Source organism: Oncorhynchus mykiss, chromosome 27 (assembly GCF_013265735.2).
Source record: "Oncorhynchus mykiss isolate Arlee chromosome 27, USDA_OmykA_1.1, whole genome shotgun sequence".
In the NCBI taxonomy this organism is placed as follows: domain Eukaryota; kingdom Metazoa; phylum Chordata; class Actinopteri; order Salmoniformes; family Salmonidae; genus Oncorhynchus; species Oncorhynchus mykiss.
Genome location: NC_048591.1, coordinates 899,556 through 920,698, shown reverse-complemented (window position 1 = coordinate 920,698; position 21,143 = coordinate 899,556). Strand labels below are relative to the sequence as shown.

Sequence of the window (21,143 nt, the reverse complement as noted above, 5' to 3'; positions counted from 1 at the left end):
ATTACACAAAATTCAAAAGACACGATTTTGCATATACATGTATGACCAAATTACACGTTTTGCCTGTTTGTTTCACAAACATCCATGTGATTTCACAGGAATAAAGAGGTAGGAGAATTATACAACGTGTAAGTTTGTATTCGTACATTGTTAAAAAAAAAGTGTATGATGCTCGTGGTCTTGTCAAATAACTGTAATCTACCCCTTATTGCTATAACTAACTGGTGGCGGTAACCCCGGAGATGGCAAAATACGATGACTGAGTTTGAAATTGACTCGGGCAAGGTGTTTCTTTGAGGAAAGAACGCTTCACTGCTGGTCCTCGAGTCAAGAAATGCATATGTGACAAAGTAGATGATTGTTAAAATACATATAAAACATTGTACATTTAGGTGTACACATCCATGTAATATAGTCTATTCAATATGATTATTGGGCCTTGGCAGTGTGTTTGTCTACAAGGTTGAAGAAAGACTTATTAAATTCATTCTTAATCTACATTTTCAATCTGTTGGCTGCGCTTCCCTTCTCAACACACTAAAACAATAAATGTAATTCTACATTTCAAAGGGGTTAAAACTAACACTTTTGAATAACAGAATGTGCCATTGGACTTCTTTTAAGAACGCTTTAATGAAAAAGTGTTGGTTCAACGTAGACGATTTAAATTGGCTGATACGAAATTTGTTACCGGACACAATCATTCTGATCAGCTGGTCGTACTTAGCATAGTGGCTAATTGTGCCAGCTTTGCCTATGAGAAAATCTAGCAGCTAGCCGATTTAGACCTAAGGTCTAAACCTCCCGTCTAAGCAAAAGTTTGTGAGTATGGACTCATCTAGTCAAAGGCTACGCTTCAAACACATAAATGACACTCCCTCCTCCACTTACCCTCGCCTTATGCCCTTGAAGGAATCCCCGTGGCCATCTGTGCCGTCTGTCCAAACAATTAGCTAAGCAAGTGTACAACTCTGTACAAGCCTGAAATATCCCATAATTCAATTCGCGATGATTGTACATCCACTAAGAAAAGTCAGCCAAAACATAAAACCAACATCAATATGGAGAAGTCGTAAAAACAAATGTAAATAAGTTAGAAATTGTGCTACTAATGCATGACGGCACAAACACATATAAAACTAATGATAGTTTGATTTACCAGATATCGTCAGGTGGCTAGTATTCGATGATGCGGATGCGTTGTCTTCTAACCAAGATACGAAATGCAATCATAATTGACTGTAGAGTATATAAAGCACACACAACAGCTACCAGTGGTTCCATGATGACTGAAAACACAACCGTGGGACGAACGAGTGACGAATATCCTGGCAAGAGCGGTCCATTTAAAACGAATTGATTCTTCCCTCGCCCTGCAAGTGTCAACTCATCATACGTCATGATACGTCATCAGAAGTGTCCACTTAATTTGAGGGCTAAGGGGAGAGGGTGTCTTTTCTGTATTTGGAATGCAGCCTAAGTTTGATTGGTTCCACGCAGGGTGACAGTTACTCAGGATTCCCGGGTGAGAGAGGGTATCCAGGTAATGACGGGCCAAAAGGGCTTGCTGGACCCGTCGGCCCCCCAGGACCTGATGTGATTGGGGCAGTGGGGGAACGGGGACTCCCAGGCGACCAGGGACCTCCAGGATTCAGGGGATCTCCTGGGCTCAAAGGAGTCAGGGGTAAGGAGCTTGTCAGTCTGTGTGAAACACAAAGACAGATCAGGGTTGGAAATCAGCATTCATTACTGTTGGTCATAAATTACCTATTTATTAGTTATTTTTGTGTATGTATTATTACACTGGATGAAGAGTGGTAGATGAACAAAATACATGTATGTACACTCAATTACAACCTTGGAGTAAACTGAAACACCCCTTCATGACAAAAAATAACATTATTTAAGAAGCGCTTTTAAAACATTATGCAAGACATCCTGTTTGTCCTCCTCACCCTACCCAATGCCGCCTTTCTCTTGTGCAGGTGACACCCTACCCTGCATACCCAGTAACCCTGGTGCCCCAGGACAGAAAGGCGATTCCGGAAGCCCAGGTATAACTTATAGAAACTCCAGCACATTGTGAAAAGTATCACTTTGTTATTGTGCTAATGTTTCATCATGTTGACATGCTTACAGGTCTACTGTCTTATAAATGAATGAGTAGTATATGACAATAAAAAAAATGCACAAAGTTGCCTCAGCCATGTGAACATACACACATAAAGAATTATCATGGATAAACACCATTTTTATTTAATCTTTATTTAAGCAGGGAGTCATGATGAGACCACAGTGTATTTTGAAGATGAGCCCAGCATGAACAAGTTAATAAACAACAATTGCTCTATACATACACTACCGTTCAAAAGATTGGGGTCACTTAGAAATGTCCCTGTTTTTGAAAGAAAATCACATTTTTTGTCCACTAAAATAACATCAAATTGATCAGAAATACAGTGTCGACATTGTTAATGTTGTAAATGACTATTGTAGCTGGAAACGGCAGATTTATTTTATGGAATATCTACATAGGCGTACAGAGGCCCATTATCAGCAACCATCACTCCTGTGTTCCAATAGCACGTTGTGTTAGCTAACCCAAGTTGATCATTTTTTAAAGGCTAATTGATAATTAGAAAACCCTTTTACAATGATGTTAGCACAGCTGAAAACTGTTGTCCTGATTAAAGAAGCAATAAAACTGGCCTTCTTTAGACTAGTTGAGTATCTGGAGCATGATCATTTGTGGGTTCGATTACAGGCTCAAAATGGCCAGAAACAAATAACTTTTTAGTCAGTCTATTCTTGTTCTGAGAAAGGAAGGCTATTCCATGTGAGAAATTGCCAAGAAACTGAAGATCTAGTACAACGCTATGTACTACTCCCTTCACAGAACAGCACAAACTGTCCCTAACCAGAATAGGAAAAGGAGTGGGAGGCCCCGGTGCACAACTGAGCAAGAGGACAAGTACATTAGAGTGTCTAGTTTGAGAAACAGACGCCTCACAAGTCCTCAACTGGCAGCTTCATTAAATAGTACCCGCAAAATACCAGTCTCAACGTCAACAGTGAAGAGGCGACTCTGTGATGCTGGCCTTTTAGGCAGATTTCCTCTGTTCAGTATCTGTGTTATTTTGCCCATCTTAATCTTTTCTTTTTATTGGCCAGTCTGAGATATGTTTTTTTCTTTGCAACTGCTGGTACTATTTAATGAAGCTGCCAGATGAGGACTTGTGAGGCGTCTGTTTCTCAAACTAGCAGGGGTTGGGCAAAAATAATTCATCAGACTTATTTCATTGTGATAATCTTGTCACGTGTTCGAATAGTGAGCAAGGAGAAATGTGCCAGATTGAATGGTACGGGTTGAGTATGCCAGTTGAATATACACTTAATTTATAATAACAGACACTAACTCTCAAAACAGGTTGGCACTGAACATGGTGTGACACATTTCTCATTTTTTGTCTAGGGCTGAACGGAGAGTCAGGACCCCCAGGGTATCTTGGAGCTTTGGGCCCAGACGGGGTGAAGGGAGAGAAAGGAGACTTTGGGCTGTCTGGCCCACCTGGACCCATAGGTAGAAATATGATAAATGTTTTTACCATTAGAGAATATTACTGCCTGATTAAGTGCCTTCTCTCCATTCTGCTTTACTCACTAGAGATTGTCCCCATTGTAAAGCCTCAAACATATCACAAATAGGGGGTACTTATATTTTTCTAGTTTCACTGCATGTACAAGTGTTTTTGTATATCCCTGAGACACCCTTAGAGGATGGGGTCTCAGCTAGGGATGAGACATTATTGACAGCGAACCTGGAGCAATCAGGGTTAAGTGCCTTGCTCAAGGGCACAGCGGCAGATTCTTCACATAGTTGGCTCAGGGATTCAAACTAGCAATATTTTCGCTTACTGGCCCAACCGCTAAGTTACCTGTCATTCTATTTTTTTTTATAGGGGGTAGATCGGCTTTAAAATTCAGATAATATGTGGCTTCCATCAATGTAATTGTCTGCATCATTTCCAATCCCCCCTTTACAGTGCATTCGGAAAGTATTCAGACGCCTTCCCTTTTTTCACATTTTGTTACATTACAGCCTTATTCTAAAATGGATTAAATAAAAACAAATGTCATCAATCTACACACAATACCCCATAATAACAAAGCGAAAATAGGTTTTTAGAAATGTTTGCAAATGTGTTAAAAATTAAAATCAGAAATACCTTATTTACATAAGTATTCATGCCCTTTGCTATGAGACTCGAAATTGAGCTCGGGTACATCCTGTTTTGATTGGTGAGATGAGATGTTTCTACAACTTGATTGGAGTCCACCTGTGGTAAATTCAATTGATTTGACATGATTTGGAAAGGCACACACCTGTCTATATAAAGTTCCACAGTTGACAGTACATGTCAGAGCAAAAACCAAGCACTGCTGTCGAAGGAATTTTCCGTAGAGCTCTGAAACAGGATTGTGTCGAGGCACCGATCTGGGGAAGTGTACCAAAAATTGTCTGCAGCATTGAATGTCCTCAAGAACACAGTGGCCTCCATCATTCTTAAATGGAAGAAGTTTGGAACCACCAAGACTCTTCCTAGAGTTGGCCGCCCAGCCAAACTGATCAATCATGGGGAAATGGGAGGTGACCAAGAACCCGATGGTCACTCTGACAGAGCTCCAGAGTTCCTCTGTGGAGATGGGAGAACTTTCCAGAAGGACAACCATTTCTGCAGTACTCCACCAATCAGGCATTTATGGTAGAGTGGCCAGACAGAAGCAACTCCTCATTAAAAGGTACATGACAGCCTGCTTGGAGTTTGCCAAAAGGCAACTAAAGGACTCTCAGACCATAAGAAACAAGATTCTCTGGTCTGATGAAACCAATATTGAACTATTTGGCCTGAATGCCAAGTGATACGTCTGGAGGAAACCTGGCACCATCCCTACGGTGAAGCATGGTGGTGGCAGCATCATGCTGTGTGCATATTTTTCAGCTGCAGGGACTGGGAGACTATTTAGGACCGAGTGAAATATGAAAGGAGCAAAGTACAGAGAGATCCTTGATGAAAACTGGCTCCAGAGCACTCAGGACCTCAGACTCGGACGAAGGTTCACCTTCCAACAGGACAATGACCCTAAGCACACAGCCAAGACAATGCAGGAGTGACTTCTAGACAAGTCTCTGAATGTCGTTGAGTGTCCCACTCAGAGCCCACACTTGAACCCGATTGAACATCTCTGGCGAGACCTGAAAATAGCTGTATAGCGATGCTTCCAATCTGACAGAGCATGAGACGATCTGCAGAGAAGAATGGGAGAAACTCGGAGCAGAGCTAATATGTTGGAGTGAACGGCTGTGTTTGAGAGGCTCCTGCAACTTTCTTGCGAAATAATCTAACTTAACCTACTTTTTACAACAAACTTTTCTTTCTAATACAAGATTGTAACTTTCTATGTGAAAATGCCGAGTAATAAGCGACCAAAGGACAATAAATCCACATTTGAGGGCTACTCCCCACTAAACAACGAGACAGACATGGCGGAAGGCACAGGCAACAACGTAACACTTACAGAACTTACCCGGGCTTTTGGAGAACTACGTGTTGCTTTAGCTGAGGATCTTAAGGCTACTATTGCTGAACTGGACACTAAAATCGAGAGCATCATTCGAACGGTCACTTCGCAGGGCCAGAGTATTGTGGACCTTGAGAAGGCCTTGAGATTGACGAGTTAGAGAAGCTATGCACGTCATTGCAGAATAGTGTGCAGAGGCTTTCTGTGAAAGTGGTTGACCTGAAGGGCCGATCCAGACGTAATATCCTTTGCGTTGTTGGTCTGGCAGAGGGGGTGGAGGCGGGCTCTCGCCCCACCGACTTCTTCGCCAAGCTATTGAAGGATGCAATGGGATCGGATTTTTTGGCTTCGGATCCCCAGCTGGACCATGCACATCGCGCCCTTGTCTCAGTGCCTGGACCGGGCCAACGTCCTCACCCAGTAATCATCTGTTGTCATAGTTTCAAGACCAAGGATCTTATCCTGCGCGAAGCTCGAATGAGGGTCAACCTTTTTTCGAAAGAGTCCTTGCCCTGATTCCAGATATCTCCCATACTAACCTGGTCATTGGAGGGGACCTTAACTGTGTGCTAGACCAATATTTGGATAGATCCTCTACCCGGCCAAACCCTACCTCCTATTCAAGCAAATTCTTGAATACCTACATAAAAAAAGTATAATTTATTTGATATATGGAGGATCGCTAGCCCTACGGGAAGGGGAATACTCCTTTTACTCTCATGTTTACAATGTTTACACTCAAATTGACTACTTTTTGGTTGATGCTAAACTACACCCCTATACCTGTAATGTGAGGTATCATGATATTATAATCTCGGACCACAGTCCACTCACCTTCTCCCTGAGATTGGCTGACATTGTACCAAACGAGAGGGCCTGGAGGTTGAATCCTCAGCTCCTAACAGAACCAACATTCTGTGAACATCTTAAAGAACAAATTACATTTTTCTTTGATACCAACGACAACACAGAGACTTCCCCAGCATTATTGTGTGAAACACTGAAGGTTTATTTGAGAGGCTGTATCATCTCCTTTCAGACTACCAGGAGTAGGCAAAACAGAGGAGAACTGGAAGAACTGGAGGGACAAATTCACTTACTGGACATCCATCTATGAAGAAACATTAAAAAAAATACCTCTTTAAATTTTTTTGAATATAATCAGATTCTCTCAGCTAATATTGCTAAATCTTTTCTCTATGCCAAGCAAAAATATTTTGAGTTTGGTGACAAACCACACAAATTACTCGCCAGACAACTTAGGAAAAATGTGAGTGACCGAATGATTCACAAAGTTAAATCTGCATCTGGGGAATTACTCTCTTCCCCCAAAGACATCAATGACAGATTCCGTCAGTTTTATGAGACTCTATATACATCTAAAGCGGATCCTAACCCCTTAATTATTGCAATACTTTTTGGAAGATCCTTCCTGCCCTGAACCAGGAAGATTCTAACTTCCTGAATAAGGAAATATCTCTTGAAGAAATTCGAGAAACAATTAAATCTCTAAAGAGTGGCAAGACCCCGGGCCCAGATGGATACCCTGGTGAATTCTATAAAACATTCAGCAACATCTCCCTACCTGCACAAAATGTTGGTTCAGGCCAATGAGGATGGAGTTCTCCCATCTACTTTGGACAAGCGTTCATTACAGTTATACATAAGACGGGTAAAGATCCGGAAAAGGTAGGGTGATACAGACCAATATCTCTCCTTAATACAGACCAATAGATTTTAGCAAAAACTCTGGCTAACAGGCTTAGCACTTTAATTGGCAAATTGGTCCATTCGGACCAGACCGGCTTTATCCATAACAGAAACTCATTCTTCAATCTCAGGCGCCTCTTCAACATGATGTATTCTCAGAGGTTACCCAACGTGGACCTTGCCCTTATATCTCTTGACGCCGAAAAGGCCTTTGACCAAGTTGAGCGGCCCTATCTATTCAAGGTCCTACAGAAATGTAATATTGGAGATGGGTTCATAAATTGGATCCAGATTTTAAATAGGAACCCCTGTGCGAGAATACTCACGAACCAATCATTGTCGACCCGATTTGACCTTTACTGAGGGACAGGGCAGGGTTGTGCGCTGTCGCCTATGCTCTTCGCCCTAATTATTGAACCTCTCGCTCAGGCGATTAGATCTCATGCAGCAATACACGGCTATAATACTAAAGATAAATAAGATTTCCCTATACGCAGATGACATTCTCCTCTATGTAACAGAACACCAGGCTAGTATTCCAGCTATTCTTGATGTGATTAATTTGTTTGGTACCTTCTCAGGATACAGAATAAATTGGAACAAGAGTGAATTAATGCCCATACGGTTGCAAAACACCTCCTGGCTAGAACATCTCCCAGTTAAGTTATCTTCAGAAAAAATGTATCTACCTAGGAATTGTAGTTACCAAAGTTACTCCTTACTATTTCCCCTCTGATGCAAAAACTCAAGGCAAAAACATACAATTTTGGAGAACTCTCCCAATTTCTCTGCTCGGAAGAATTAATGCCATTAATAATTAAGATGGTCTTCCTCCCACAACTGCTCTACCTATACCAGAACATCCCAGTATTCATACCTAAATCCTTTCATAAACAACTGGACTAAATTATCAATCCTTTCATCTGGGATTATAAAACACACAGGATAGGTTAAAAAAAACACCTCTGTAAATCCAAAATGGATGGAGGATTGTCTCTCCCAAATGTTATATTTTATTACTGGGCTGCTAACCTTCGCGCTGTTACGTTTTTGCTGGATGACGCACTTCAGCCATTCAGCTGGCTTAGCGTGAGGAGTGTCACCCCTTCTGTATTGGGGCTGTGATTTTGTCGCCTGTCAATCTGGAGATGTCACTTTATCGTAACAATCCTATTATACATAGCACAGTTCGAATCTAGAAGCAAATTAAAGTCCACTTTGAGTTTAGTCCAATGTCATTCATGCTCCCTGTCGCCAGGAATCCCTTCTTTGCCCCCTCTAACCTTGATAACACCTTTGAGCGAGTACCATAGGGGAGTTATATATAGAAGGGACCTTTGCTTCCTTTGAGTTATTGAGGGAAACTTATAATCTTCCCAGAAGTAACTTTTTCAGATACCTACAATTTAGAGACTATGTTAGAAAACACCTCCCAACATTTGGGAATGCTAAACCTTCCAAGTTTGACGGATGCATAAAAAGATGTTACCACCTCAGACAAACTGATATTGCGTCTACATAACGCTTTTCAATCTGTTAGCACACCTTCTACAGATGCCATTAAAGCAAAATGGGAGGAAGAACTAGGGACTTTTCGGTGGCAGACTGGGAAGAGAGCTTGGATTATATACACACATGCTCCATTAACTCCAGACATCGTCTCATACAATTCAAGGTATTACACAGATTACACTATTCCAAAACTAAACTGCATAGGATATTTCCTGATACATCTCCTATGTGTGATAAATGTCAGGCTGTGCATGGTACACTACTCCACTGCTTTGCCCTATGCTCTAGCTTGTATGGTTATTGGTGTTGAACTTTTAGAATCCTCTCTGAAGTTTTGGAGACTTCAATAGACCCAGACCCGCTTCTGATAATCCTGGGAGTGTCTGATTCCCTAAACGGATTAACCAACCCCCAAAAACAACTAATCTCTTACAGTCTCATTTCTGCAAAAAAAAAACTAATCTTGTTGTTTTGGAAAAGGAGGTAAGCGCCCTCTACCAAATTATGGCTCAGCGAATTGGCAAACACTGTACACTTATTAGAATTAGATATATTCTGAACAATAAATTATCAACATTTTGATCAAATCTGGCAGCCTTTCCTCTCTTACTTGGACGAGTCGGCGCTGCTCTCTCAATTGTAATATTTTAATCTACCTTTGGGCTTTGCTGTCCCCGCCACCCGAGCAGTTGGGGGGGAATAGGGGGGGGGGGCATTGTCTGCTCTTGCCTGTCTGCTCTTTTATGTTTAGATAAGAATTGTACATCTGTCTTTTATACCTATACACCATTCTTGTGTATGTGCAATAAACATATTTGAAACTAAAGAATGGGAGAAACTCCCCAAATGCAGGTGTGCCAAACTTGTAGCATCATACCCAAGAAGACTCGAGGCTGTAATCGCTGTCAAAAGTGCTTCAATAACTTACTGAGTAAAGGGTCTGAATATTTATGTAAATGTTTTCTTTCTTTGTTTTTGCTTTGTTCATTATGGGGTATTGTGTGTACATTGATTAGGGAAAATAACAATTTAATCAATTTTATAATAAGGCTGTAACGTAACAAAATGTGGATAAAGTCAAGAGGTCTGAACACCTTCCGAATGCATTGTAAATAGGTCCATTTAATTCTGTCTGCCTTGCCGTTCCAAATAAATGGTTTGCTAATATAATTTAAAAAACAAGTCGCTAGAGGTAGGCAAGGCCATAAGCAAATAGGTAAACTAGGAAATGACTAAAGATTTAATGATGGTGATTTTTTGCACAAATGGACAGGTATTTTCCTATCCTTGGTAGCAAGATCTTATTTCTATTAAAATCTATTGTAGTGAGATTGTTTATTTATTTCGGGATATGAATACCGAGTATGTCCACTACACCATCAGACCATTTTATTGGTAATCTACACTGTAATGTAAATGTTTAATGTTTTTTTGTGATCCAATACGTAATATAGTACACATCATAATTTGGTTGTAATCCAGAGAGGTTAGAAAAATTATCTAAATCCTCTATTAGGCTGTGGAGGGATCGAAATTGTGGATTTAAAAGAAAACATGAATCATCAACGTACAATGACACCTTTGTTTTTAAGCCCTGGATTTCTATCCCCTTGATATTATTTTGTGCTCTGATATGAATAGCTAATATTTCGATGGCCATAAAAAATACATATGCCGATAGGGGACAACCTTGTTTTACTCATGTTTTACAGTTTAGTTATTTCTGAGAAGCAGCCATTATTTACTATTTTACACCTAGGGTTACTGTACATACCTTTAACCCGTTGTGTAAGAGATTTTCCTAAATTGAAATATTCCATATATATATATATATATAAATTCCAGTCGTACTAGCGATGAATACCAGGCCTGGTTTCCCAGATTTTTCATAGTGTTCTATTGTTTCCAGTACTTGTCTTATGTTATGGCCAATGTATTGTCCTTGTAAGAAAGCTGTCTGATTAGGATGAGTAATATCCAACAATACCTTTTAAATTCTATGCACTATGTTAGACAGAGAGTGTTTCATCTTATCTTATAACCCTAACCCCCACTGGTCAAGACTGTTGGAGTACCTCTGCCCAGATTGTTGGCAGTCAATCTTTTTTTGTGTTCACCCAGAATTTGGTCGTCAGCCTCGTAAAAATACTCCAGACCAGAAGGTGGGAATAGTGTTTCTTTCTTAAAGGATCAATGCAGCTGTTTTTTATGTCAATACCATATAAATTCTAGGAAACAACTAAGTACCTTACTGTGATTGTTTTCAATTAAAATGGTCAAAAAGAAAAATGTGCTTCTTAGCAAAGAGCAATTTCTCAAGAATCTTGCTTGGACTGTCTTGCTAGGACTGAAAACTAGCTGTTATTGGCAGAGAGGTTTTGAACTCTCTTTCTTATTGGTCTATTACCTAATTTACCACCTGTTGAAGTCACCAGGCATGCCAAAACTCCATCCCACCAAAACAGGCAAAACATTTCATGTGGTCTTTTCTAACTTACACTAAAAGTTAATTATCATAATTTTCACAATTGCAAAGTATTATTCCAACGTCACGGTGTAGAAATATATATAAAACACAGGGAAAATATAGTTGGACTGCACTGGGCCTTTAAAGGGATAGTGCGAGATATTGCAGTTTGAAGGAAGTTGAAGGTAGTTTCACGAGCCATTGCTGCTGTACCTGTAGACTTCCAGTCATTGTGCTAATGCTAGTCATCGATTGCGCTAATGCTAGTTAGCAACTTCTTTCAAACTGCATGCAGACCCATAACATTTTCATCCATGACTGGCTGTGGGTAAATACAAAAAAGGCTCAATTGACAACATCTCGCAATATGCCTTTAAGCTTTTTTTGGCATGTCCATGCTACTATATAGCCAATGTTACCTAACCAGCTGTGCTAATAATCTGTAGAAACCCCATGATGATACTAGCTAGATGGTCACAACTAGATAACTATCAAGATGATTAAGTCACTCTCAATTATCCCATGCTGCCTGTGTCAGCTAGCCAAATGTCTAGCTTGCTAGCTAATGTTAGCTAAACGATTAGCATTAGTCATGGGCAAACAATGCTTTCTGAGGCCAAATTTAGCTGAAAAGCTGTTAATTACTGAGCCTTTAACACAATGCTCATAAGCGACACCTACTGGTCAGTTATACACAGCAGCTATTGATGATGATATAACACAGGCACAGTGGCACAGTGGTTAGTCATTGGCTAGGTCAAGCTAAACTCAGATCGAAAAACCAGGTTCACATTTCATGGTCTATGGCATTATTTAGGCTAATCTTATCATATACTAAATAAAACAAATGATTTGAACACCAATGTGCAGCTACTAGTGTTGGTTTAAAAAACAAAACGTACCAAGGCAGGTTTCGGCTCCATGCCTTTTGGCGAACTCGGCACGATGCTCACCATCCCTACTTGTTCAAGTGTTACCATTTGAGTGCTTTGCTCAGGAAAAAACATCCAAAGTTAATTTGTTAGTAATTTATCCAGCAGAGATCTGTGTTATGAAAGCACTGAGACCATGGCGGAATCAGTGAGATATCGCATATGAAACACATGATTTTATGAAACGTTATATAAGCTTCCGGTCTTTGTTTGGATCAGACTGCTCTGCAATCTTGATGTGTCAGTGTTTTGCGTAACATTACTAGTTAACATCGTAATTTGCTAGCTTGCACAACATATATATCCAGCTAGCTAGTTAACTAAAGATACTGGTTTAATATTAATGTTACTAGCTACAGTGGCTAGATAGCTAGCTTATGGAGGAAACATTTAGTGTTCATCATTGTGTGCACTTGATGCACTTACCATCCCATTCATTTAATATGAAGTGTGACTGGCTTAGCTAGCAAGCTAACGTCAGAACTAAGACTTGCTCTAGATTATTATACTGTATATATTTTTTCCAGAGGTTTTATGCAGATTTATTGTTTTAGTTAAGATACATTCTAGTTGTTTTGCAGATGAAAGGGGGTGGATGTCACCGGGAAAAGTACCCTATTTTCTCCTTCTCGTTGTTGCTCCTTTCATGCTTTCTGATTAGCTCAAAGTCAAGTTAACAACCAGGCTGATTCTACATTGAAACCTGTTGTTCTAGCAAGTGAAGGAACGTCCCTCTACCGTGCAGACCAACAATCTTGGTGGTGTGTTCGTACCTTAAGACACTGTGCTTTGTTGCTTGTAACATTCCACACAACAATTTAAGTTAATTTAATTGAATTAAAGCTTACACTAGATCATGTTCTCTCTTTCCCTACCACAGGCTCGGTGGGGTGTGTTGGAGACTCTGGAGAGGCTGGTGCTGAGGGTCTGAGCTACGACGGAGCTGCCGGCTCTCCTGGCTTCCGAGGGTCTCCAGGACTGAAGGGCCCATTTGGGGACTCTGTCCCTGGTGCTCCAGGACCTATAGGCCTCAAGGGCGTACTGGGTCTGTCGGGGCCCAAAGGAGTGCCAGGTCCACCCGGTCCAATCGGATTAACAGGTACCACCAATAAGCAACATTGACATTTTGAAATGTCTGCTTTAGGTATGATGTAGTGTGTTGCATACTACAGCTGACAGTCTTATAATGTGTACAGTCACATGCCTCTCAACTGGTCAGAGAAACCAGAAACTACCAGAAACACCAGAAACTTTCTTGAAACTACCAAAAACACCAGGAGCTATCCACAAAAATTGAGAAGTTTTAGTTCATTATGTGTGATCTCAGAGAGGGTTGACTTGTCTTCTCTAGGTGCTGCGGGGCTTCCTGGTACACCGGGAAGGAAGGGGGAGCAGGGAGAGAGTGGTGCCACAGGCAGATATGGGGCCCCAGGGCCCACCCCTGAACAGTGTGAAGAGGGGGCCCCAGGCCTTCAAGGATCCATGGGACTAACAGGGGACATAGGCCCTCCAGGTAGGTCCTACTGACAATAGCAGCTTTTCAAATCAGAAATAAAATAAAAACTTGTGTGCGTACTTGTGTGCGTGGTAGGGAATTTATTTTTAGGTCTGCCTCATTGGGTAATATCATAATTCTGTGTGTGTGTGTCAGGTTACGCAGGCGAGAAGGGTGATAACGGAGAGGAGGGTCTGTCCGGCATGGGTCCTAAAGGAGCTGCAGGGAAACCGGGCTCTCCAGGGTTTCCTGGGTACCTTGGAGCCCAGGGCCCCATGGGGCCATTAGGAGACCCTGGCATACCCGGGGCTCAAGGGCAGAAAGGTGAGAGGGACACCAAATCACTCTACATAGTCTATGAAAAGAAGTACGAATGAACAGTCTAAGTGGTTTGCAAGTATGGACATTGGAACGTAATCTATGGGGACATCTGGGGTCCCAGCCAATGCAACAAACATTAGCATTAGCATCCATTATGTCCTATGTGTGCAGCCAGAGCTGAGCTGATATCCAATATGGCGTCCTGTGTTCAGGTATAATAGGGGTACCTGGTAGGGATGGGTCAGTTGGTGGTCCAGGGAGGAGTGGAGCACTAGGATCCCCGGGAAGGAAAGGAGAGAGGGGCTTTGACGGTAAACGAGGCTTACCAGGAGATGAGGGCCTCAAAGGAGAAAAGGGTATGTGAATAAAGTCAACATAGAAATCACACTCATAACATTATTCAATGCAGTGCTCGTTAAAACAATGTCTCTGATCAAGAGTTTGTAGACGCACCATTTTTGCATAACATTGGAGTGCAGTTGAGAATCTTCAATATCCCCCTAGTTGCGTTGCAGCAAGTTGTCAAAAATACATTCAAATAGCATACATTTATCATTCTACTGTGCACTATATGTAGAGATGTGATTGTAAGAGAGATGGTCTAACTTTTCCATCTGTTCCAGGTAGAAAAGGTGCCCCCGGAGACACAGGAGACACCAACTTCATTCCGATCAAAGGACTACCAGGAGCTCCCGAACCCCCAGGTCTGGATGGCTTCACTGGTCCAAGAGGTGAGAGAAAGGCTACAATCAACATGTAATCTCACTAGTGTTAATATACAGTTCCTTTAGAAATTATTCATACCCCTTGACTTATTCCACATTTCGTTGTTTTACAGCCTGAATTCAAAATGGATTAAATGTATGTTTTTCTCTCACCCATCTACTACACAGAATACTCCATATTGACAAAGTGAAAACATGTTTTTAGACATTTTTGCAAATTCATTGAAAATGAAATACAGAAATATCAAGTTTACATAGAGTTGAAGTCGGAAGTTTACATACACTCAACTTGTATTTGGTAGCATTGTCTTTAAATTGTATAACGGGTCAAACTTTTCGGGTAGCCTTCCACAAGCTTTCCACAAAACATTGGTAGAATTTTGGCCCATTCCTCCTGACAGAGCTAGTGTAACTGAGTCAGGTTTGTAGGCCTCCTTGCTCGCACATGCTTTTTCAGTTCTACCCACAAATTTCCGATAGGATTGAGGTCAGGGCTTTGTGATGGCCACTCCGATACCTTGACTTTGTTGTCCTTAAGCCATTTTGTCACTTTGGAAGTATGCTTGGGTTCATTGTCCATTTGGAAGACCCATTTATACAACCAAGCTTTAACTGATGTCTTGAGATGTTGCTTCAATAGATCCACATAATTTTACTCCCTCATGATGCCGTCTATTATCTGAAGTGCACCTAACATAAAAAGTGTTAAACAAATCAAAATGTATTTTATTTTTTAGATAATTCAAAGTAGCCACCTTTTCCCTTCATGACAGCTTTGTACACTCTTGGTATTCTCTCAACCAGCTTCACCTGGAATGTTTTTCCAACAGTCTTGAAGGAGTTCCCACATATGCTGAGCACTTGTTGGCTACTTTTCCTTCAATCTGTGGTCCAACTCATCCCAAACCATCTCAATTGGGTTGAGGTCGGGTGATTGTGGATAACAGATCATTTGATGCAGCACTCCATCACCCTCCTTCTTGGTCAAATAGCCCTTACACAGCCTGGAGGTGTGTTGGGTCATTATCCTGTTGAAAAACAAATGATAATACCTCTAAGCGCAAACCAGATGGTATGGCGTATCGCTGCAGAATGCCTTGAATTCTAAATAAATCACTGACAATGTCACCAGCAAAGCACCCCCACACCATCACACCACCTCCTCCATGCTTCACGGTGGGAACTATACATGTGGAGATCATCCGTTCACCTACTCTGCGTCTCACAAAGACACGGCGGTCGAACCAGAACTCTCATATTTGGACTCATCAGACCAAAGGACAAATGTCCACCGGTCTAATGTCCATTGCTGTCCTTTAGTAGTGTTTTCGAGTGGCGTAGCGCTCTAAGGCGCTGCATCTCAGTGCTAGAGGTGACACTACAGGGTTTTTGCGACTGCACTTGAAGTAGTTCTTGAAGTTTTACATATTAATTTCTCTTTGCTTATTTGAGCTGTTCTTGCCATAATATGGACTTTTACCAAATATCTTCTGTATACCACACCTATCTTGTCACAACACAACTGCTTGCATTAAGAGTGAAAGAAATTCCACAAATTGACCACAATCATCCCTGTGCCTAAGAACTCTATCAAATCAAATGTTATTGGTCACATACACATGTTTAGAAGATGTTAATGCGAGTGTAGCGAAATGCTTGTGCTTCTAGTTCCGACAGTGCAGTAATATTCTAACAAGTAACAATTCCACAACAACTACCTAATACACACAAATCTAAAGGGATGGAATAAGAATATGTACATATAAATATATGGATGAGCGATGACCGAGCGGAATAGGCCAGATGCAATAGATGGTATAAAATACAGTATATACATATGAGATGAGTAATGTAAGATATGTAAACATGATATAAAGTGGCATTATTTAAAGTGACTAGTGATCCATTTATTAAAGTGGCCGATGATTCGAGTCTGTATGTAGGCAGCAGCCTCTCTGTGTTAGTGATTTCTGTTAACAGTCTGATGCCCTATAGATAGAAGCTGTTTTTCAGTCTCTCGGTCCCAGCTTTGATGCACCTGTACTGACCTTGCCTTCTGGATGGTAGTGCGGTGAACAGGCAGTGGCTTGGGTAGTTGTTGTCCTTGATGATCTTTTTGGCCTTCCTGTGACATCGGGTGCTGTAGGTGTCCTGGAGGGCAGGTAGTTTGTCCCGGTGATGCGTTGTGCAGACTGCACCACCCTTACGGTTGAGGGCGGTGCAGTTTCCATACCAGGCAGTGATACAGCCCGACAGGATGCTCTCAATTATGCATCTGTAAAGGTTTGTTAGGGTTTTAGGTGACAAGCCAAATTTATTCAGCCTCCTGAAGTTGAAGAGGCGATATTGCGCCTTCTTCATCACACTTTCTGTGTGGGGTGGACCATTTCAGTTTATCCGTGATGTGTACACCGAGGAACTTAAAACTTTCCACTCTCCACTGCTGTCCCGTCGATGTGGATAGGGGGGTGCTCTCTCTGCTGTGTCCTGAAGTCCACGATCATCTCCTTTGTTTTGTTGACGTTGAGTGGCTTAATGCCACAATGATTACCGACCCTTTAGCACTCAATTTTGTAATCATGAAGTGCTTTGAGAGGCTGGTTATGGCTCACATTAATTCCACTAAACCCACTCCAATTTGCATACCGCCCCAACAGATCCATAGATGACGCAATCTCAATTGCTCTCCACACTGCCCTCATCCATGTAGATAGGAGGAATACTTTTGTGAGAATGCTGTTCATTGACTACAGATCAGCGTTCAACACCATTAATCCTTCCAAGCTCGTCACCAAGCTTAGGACTCTGGGTCTGAACACCTCCCTCTGCAACTTGATCCTGGACTTCCTGATGGGCCGACCCAAGGTGGTGAGGATAGGCAATATCCCCTCTACCACGCTGACCCTTAACACAGAGGCCCCACATAGTTGTGTGCTTTGTCCCCTCCTGTACTCCCTGTTCACCCACGACTGTGTCCATGCACGACTCCAACACCATTCTCAAGTTTGCTGACAACACGATGGTGGTAGGCCTGATCACCGATGACGATGAGTCAGCCTACAGAGAGAAGGTCAGTGACCTGGCAGTGTGGTGCCAGAGCAACAACCTCTCCCTCAACGTCAGCAAGACCAAGGAGCTAATCGTGGACTACTGGAAACGTGGGTGCGAGCATGCCCCCATCCACATCAACGGGTTCGGGGAGGCAGTGGGGCAGGTAGACAGGTTCAAGTTCCTTGGTGTCTAAGTTTCTTGGTGTCCAATTCACAATCATGAAGAAGGCCTCTTCCCCAAAAGGTTGATAAAGTTTGGCATGGGCCCTCAAATCCTGAAAAGGTTCTACAGCTGTACCGTTGAGAGAAAAGTGACTGACTGCATCACAGTTAGGTATGACAATAGCACTGCCCTCGATCGCATGACGCAACAGAGGGTTGTGCGGACAGCCCAGTAAATCACTGGGGCCCAGCTCACTGCCATCCAGGACCAATATATCAGGCGGTGTGAAAAGAAGGCCCGGAGAATCGTAAAGACACCAACCACACAAGCCATAGGGTATTTTTTCTGCTGCCGCCCGGCAAGAGGTACTGGTGCATCAAGTCTGACACCAACAGGCTATTGAACAGCTTTTATCCCCAAGCAATACGACTGATAAATAGTTAACAAAATAGCTACACAGAGCGAGTTTACCTTGTATCTTTATTGACTTTTTGTTTCAATATTTTCACTGTCTCTATGCCCACTCACAGGACCCTACACACTCACACACACAGTCACTCCAACACACACACAAACATTAATTCCATCATTTTCTCACTCACACATACAGTAATATGCACATACATATAAACTGACTCTACACACCCGCACACCCACTCACATGCAAACTGCTACTACTCTGTTTATCTTATATCCTGTTGCCTAGTCCCCTTACCCCTATACATACCTACCCCCACCACTCCAGTATCCCTGCATGTGTAAATATGGTATTAGAACTGACTTTTTAAAATATGTCCTGTATATAGTATGCTTACTTACTTACTTTGTGTATTTCATATTTCTTATTCTTATTTCTGTTGTGTTTTCTTCTAGTACACACCTACTCATTCCAGGGTTATTCTTTATTTTTACTATTTTCTACTTAGTAAAATAATAGTGAAAACATCAACACTATGAAATAACACATATGGAATCCTGTAGTAACCAAAAAAGTGTTAAACAAATCAAAATATATGTTCTATTTCCTTCTAGTAGCCACACTTTTCCTTGATGACAGCTTTACACACTCTTGGCATTCTCTCAACCAGCTTCATGAGGTAGTCACCTGGAAAGCATTTCAATTAACAGGTGTGCCTTGTTTAAAGTTAATTTGTGGAATTTTATTTCCTTCTTGATGCATTTGTGCCAGTCATTTGTGTTGTGACAAGGTAGGGGTGGTATCCAGAAGATAACCCTATTTGGTAAAAGACCAAGTCCATATTCTTGCAAGAACAGCTCAAATAAGCAAGAGATTACTTTAAGACATGAAGGTCAGTCAATACGGAAAATGTCAAGTACTTTGAAAGTTTCTTCAGGTGCAGTAGCAAAAACCATCAACCGCTGTGATGAAACTGGCTCTCATGAGGACCACCACAGGAAGACCCAGAGTTACCTCTGCTGCAGAGTATAATTTCATTACAGTTACCAGCCTCAGAAATTGTAGCCCAAATAAATGCTTCACACATCTCAACATCAACTGTTCAGAGAAGACTGTGTGAATCAGGCCTTCATGGTCAAATTACTGCAAAGAAACCACTACTAAAGGACATCAATAATAAAAAGAGACTTGCTTGGGCCAAGAATCACAATCAATGGACATTACACCTGTGGAATTCTGTCCTTTGGTCTAATGCAGGTATTCCCAAACTGGGGGTACGCGCAATGCCGTCGGGGTACACCAAATAAAAATGTGTTTCACATTAAAAAATCAAATTTAAAAATTAATTAAAAATCTTCACATATACAGTCATTTATATTTTCCAACGGGGCTATACATTTGGGTGAGTTTTTTTTCTTGCCTGAGTAGCCTCGTTTCACTGCCAAAAATAAAATTAAACCATCTAGCATTCAGTGAAATAACAACACAATGTCAAATACAGGTAGCCTAGTCAAATAATTAACATCCAATCACATTAACCGTTACTCTCTTGCGGTAATTCCACTATGTAGCCAAACGTAGCTTCTGCTCATTCTGCTTCCACGAGCACATCCAATGCTAGCATCAGTAATTCTACATTTGTTGTTAGCCCAGCTAGCACGGACACTGACAGTTGTGAATCTGATGCAGCCGAAAAGCTACTGCCCTCTTACCCGGGAAAGCACCGAACATCAGACAGGGACGTTGGACCATCGAAGAGGCGCAAATATGATGATAACTACTAGAACTACAATGATTTGAGGTTCACTTATATTGGGAGTAGTGCCTCTCACAACTCAATGAAACTCTTGCGCAGACATTTAGAAACAAAACATGCCAATTTGAAAAATAAGCCACAGGAGTTTCTTAAGTGAGAATTAAGACGACTTTCAAGTAGTAAGACATGTATAAAAGCAACAGATACCATTAATAAGAAGGGGCTAGAAGCGTCTTATATGGTGAGCTACCGAGTGGCTAGGACAGGCAAGCCCCATACTATTGTGGAAGACTTCATTCTTCCTGCTGCCGTGGATATGGCTGGGACAATGCTGGGGGAAAAGGCCAAAAAATCTATACAGACAAAGAGTTCATCAAACAACATTATTTCACGACGCATCAGTGACATGGCAGGAGATGTTTTGAAACAATTACTGCTTCGCATAAAATCCAGTGAATTCTATGCTTTACAGATAGATGAGTCAACAGACGTGGCTAGCCTGGCACAGCTCCTGGTATATGTCTGTTACGTGTATGGGGGGTCAATTAAGGAAGACATCCTCTTCTGGACAACAGGAGAGGATATTTTTAAAGTACTGGACAGTTTTGTGACACCTAATGGACTTTGGTGGTCAAGATGTGTTGGTATCTGTACTGATGGCGCAAAATCCATGACAGGGAGACATAGTAGAGTGGTAATGCGCATGCAATCAATTGCCCCCGATGCCACTTGGGTACACTGCAGCATCCAATGAGAGGCTCTTGCTGCCAAGGGAATGCCTGACAGCTTGAAATATGTTTTGGACACTACAGTAAAAATGGTTAACTTTGTTAAAGCAAGGCCCCTGAACTCTTGTGTATTTTCTGCACTATGCAGTGATATGGGCAGTGACCATGTAACGCTTTTACAAAATACAGAAGTGCGCTGGTTATCAAGGGGCAAAGTATTGACACGTTTTTTGGAATTGAGAGACGAGCTTAAAGTTTTCTTTACTGACCATAATTTTCACTTGTT

General features: G+C 41.6%; 1 protein-coding gene across 4 annotated transcripts in view; it reads left to right on the top strand.

Moving 5' to 3' along the window:
* Positions 1-21,143, top strand: part of col4a4 (collagen, type IV, alpha 4) — a 159,474-nt gene that overhangs the window by 100,273 nt on the left and 38,058 nt on the right. For all 4 annotated transcript variants that reach the window (XM_021587194.2, XM_021587193.2, XM_021587197.2 and 1 more), the window contains 8 exons: positions 1,501-1,684; positions 1,986-2,054; positions 3,473-3,580; positions 13,082-13,300; positions 13,553-13,714; positions 13,853-14,020; positions 14,230-14,373; positions 14,641-14,748. In XM_021587194.2, coding sequence (XP_021442869.2) covers positions 1,501-1,684; positions 1,986-2,054; positions 3,473-3,580; positions 13,082-13,300; positions 13,553-13,714; positions 13,853-14,020; positions 14,230-14,373; positions 14,641-14,748 — 1,162 coding nt within the window. The remainder of the gene's footprint in view (positions 1-1,500; positions 1,685-1,985; positions 2,055-3,472; positions 3,581-13,081; positions 13,301-13,552; positions 13,715-13,852; positions 14,021-14,229; positions 14,374-14,640; positions 14,749-21,143) is intronic.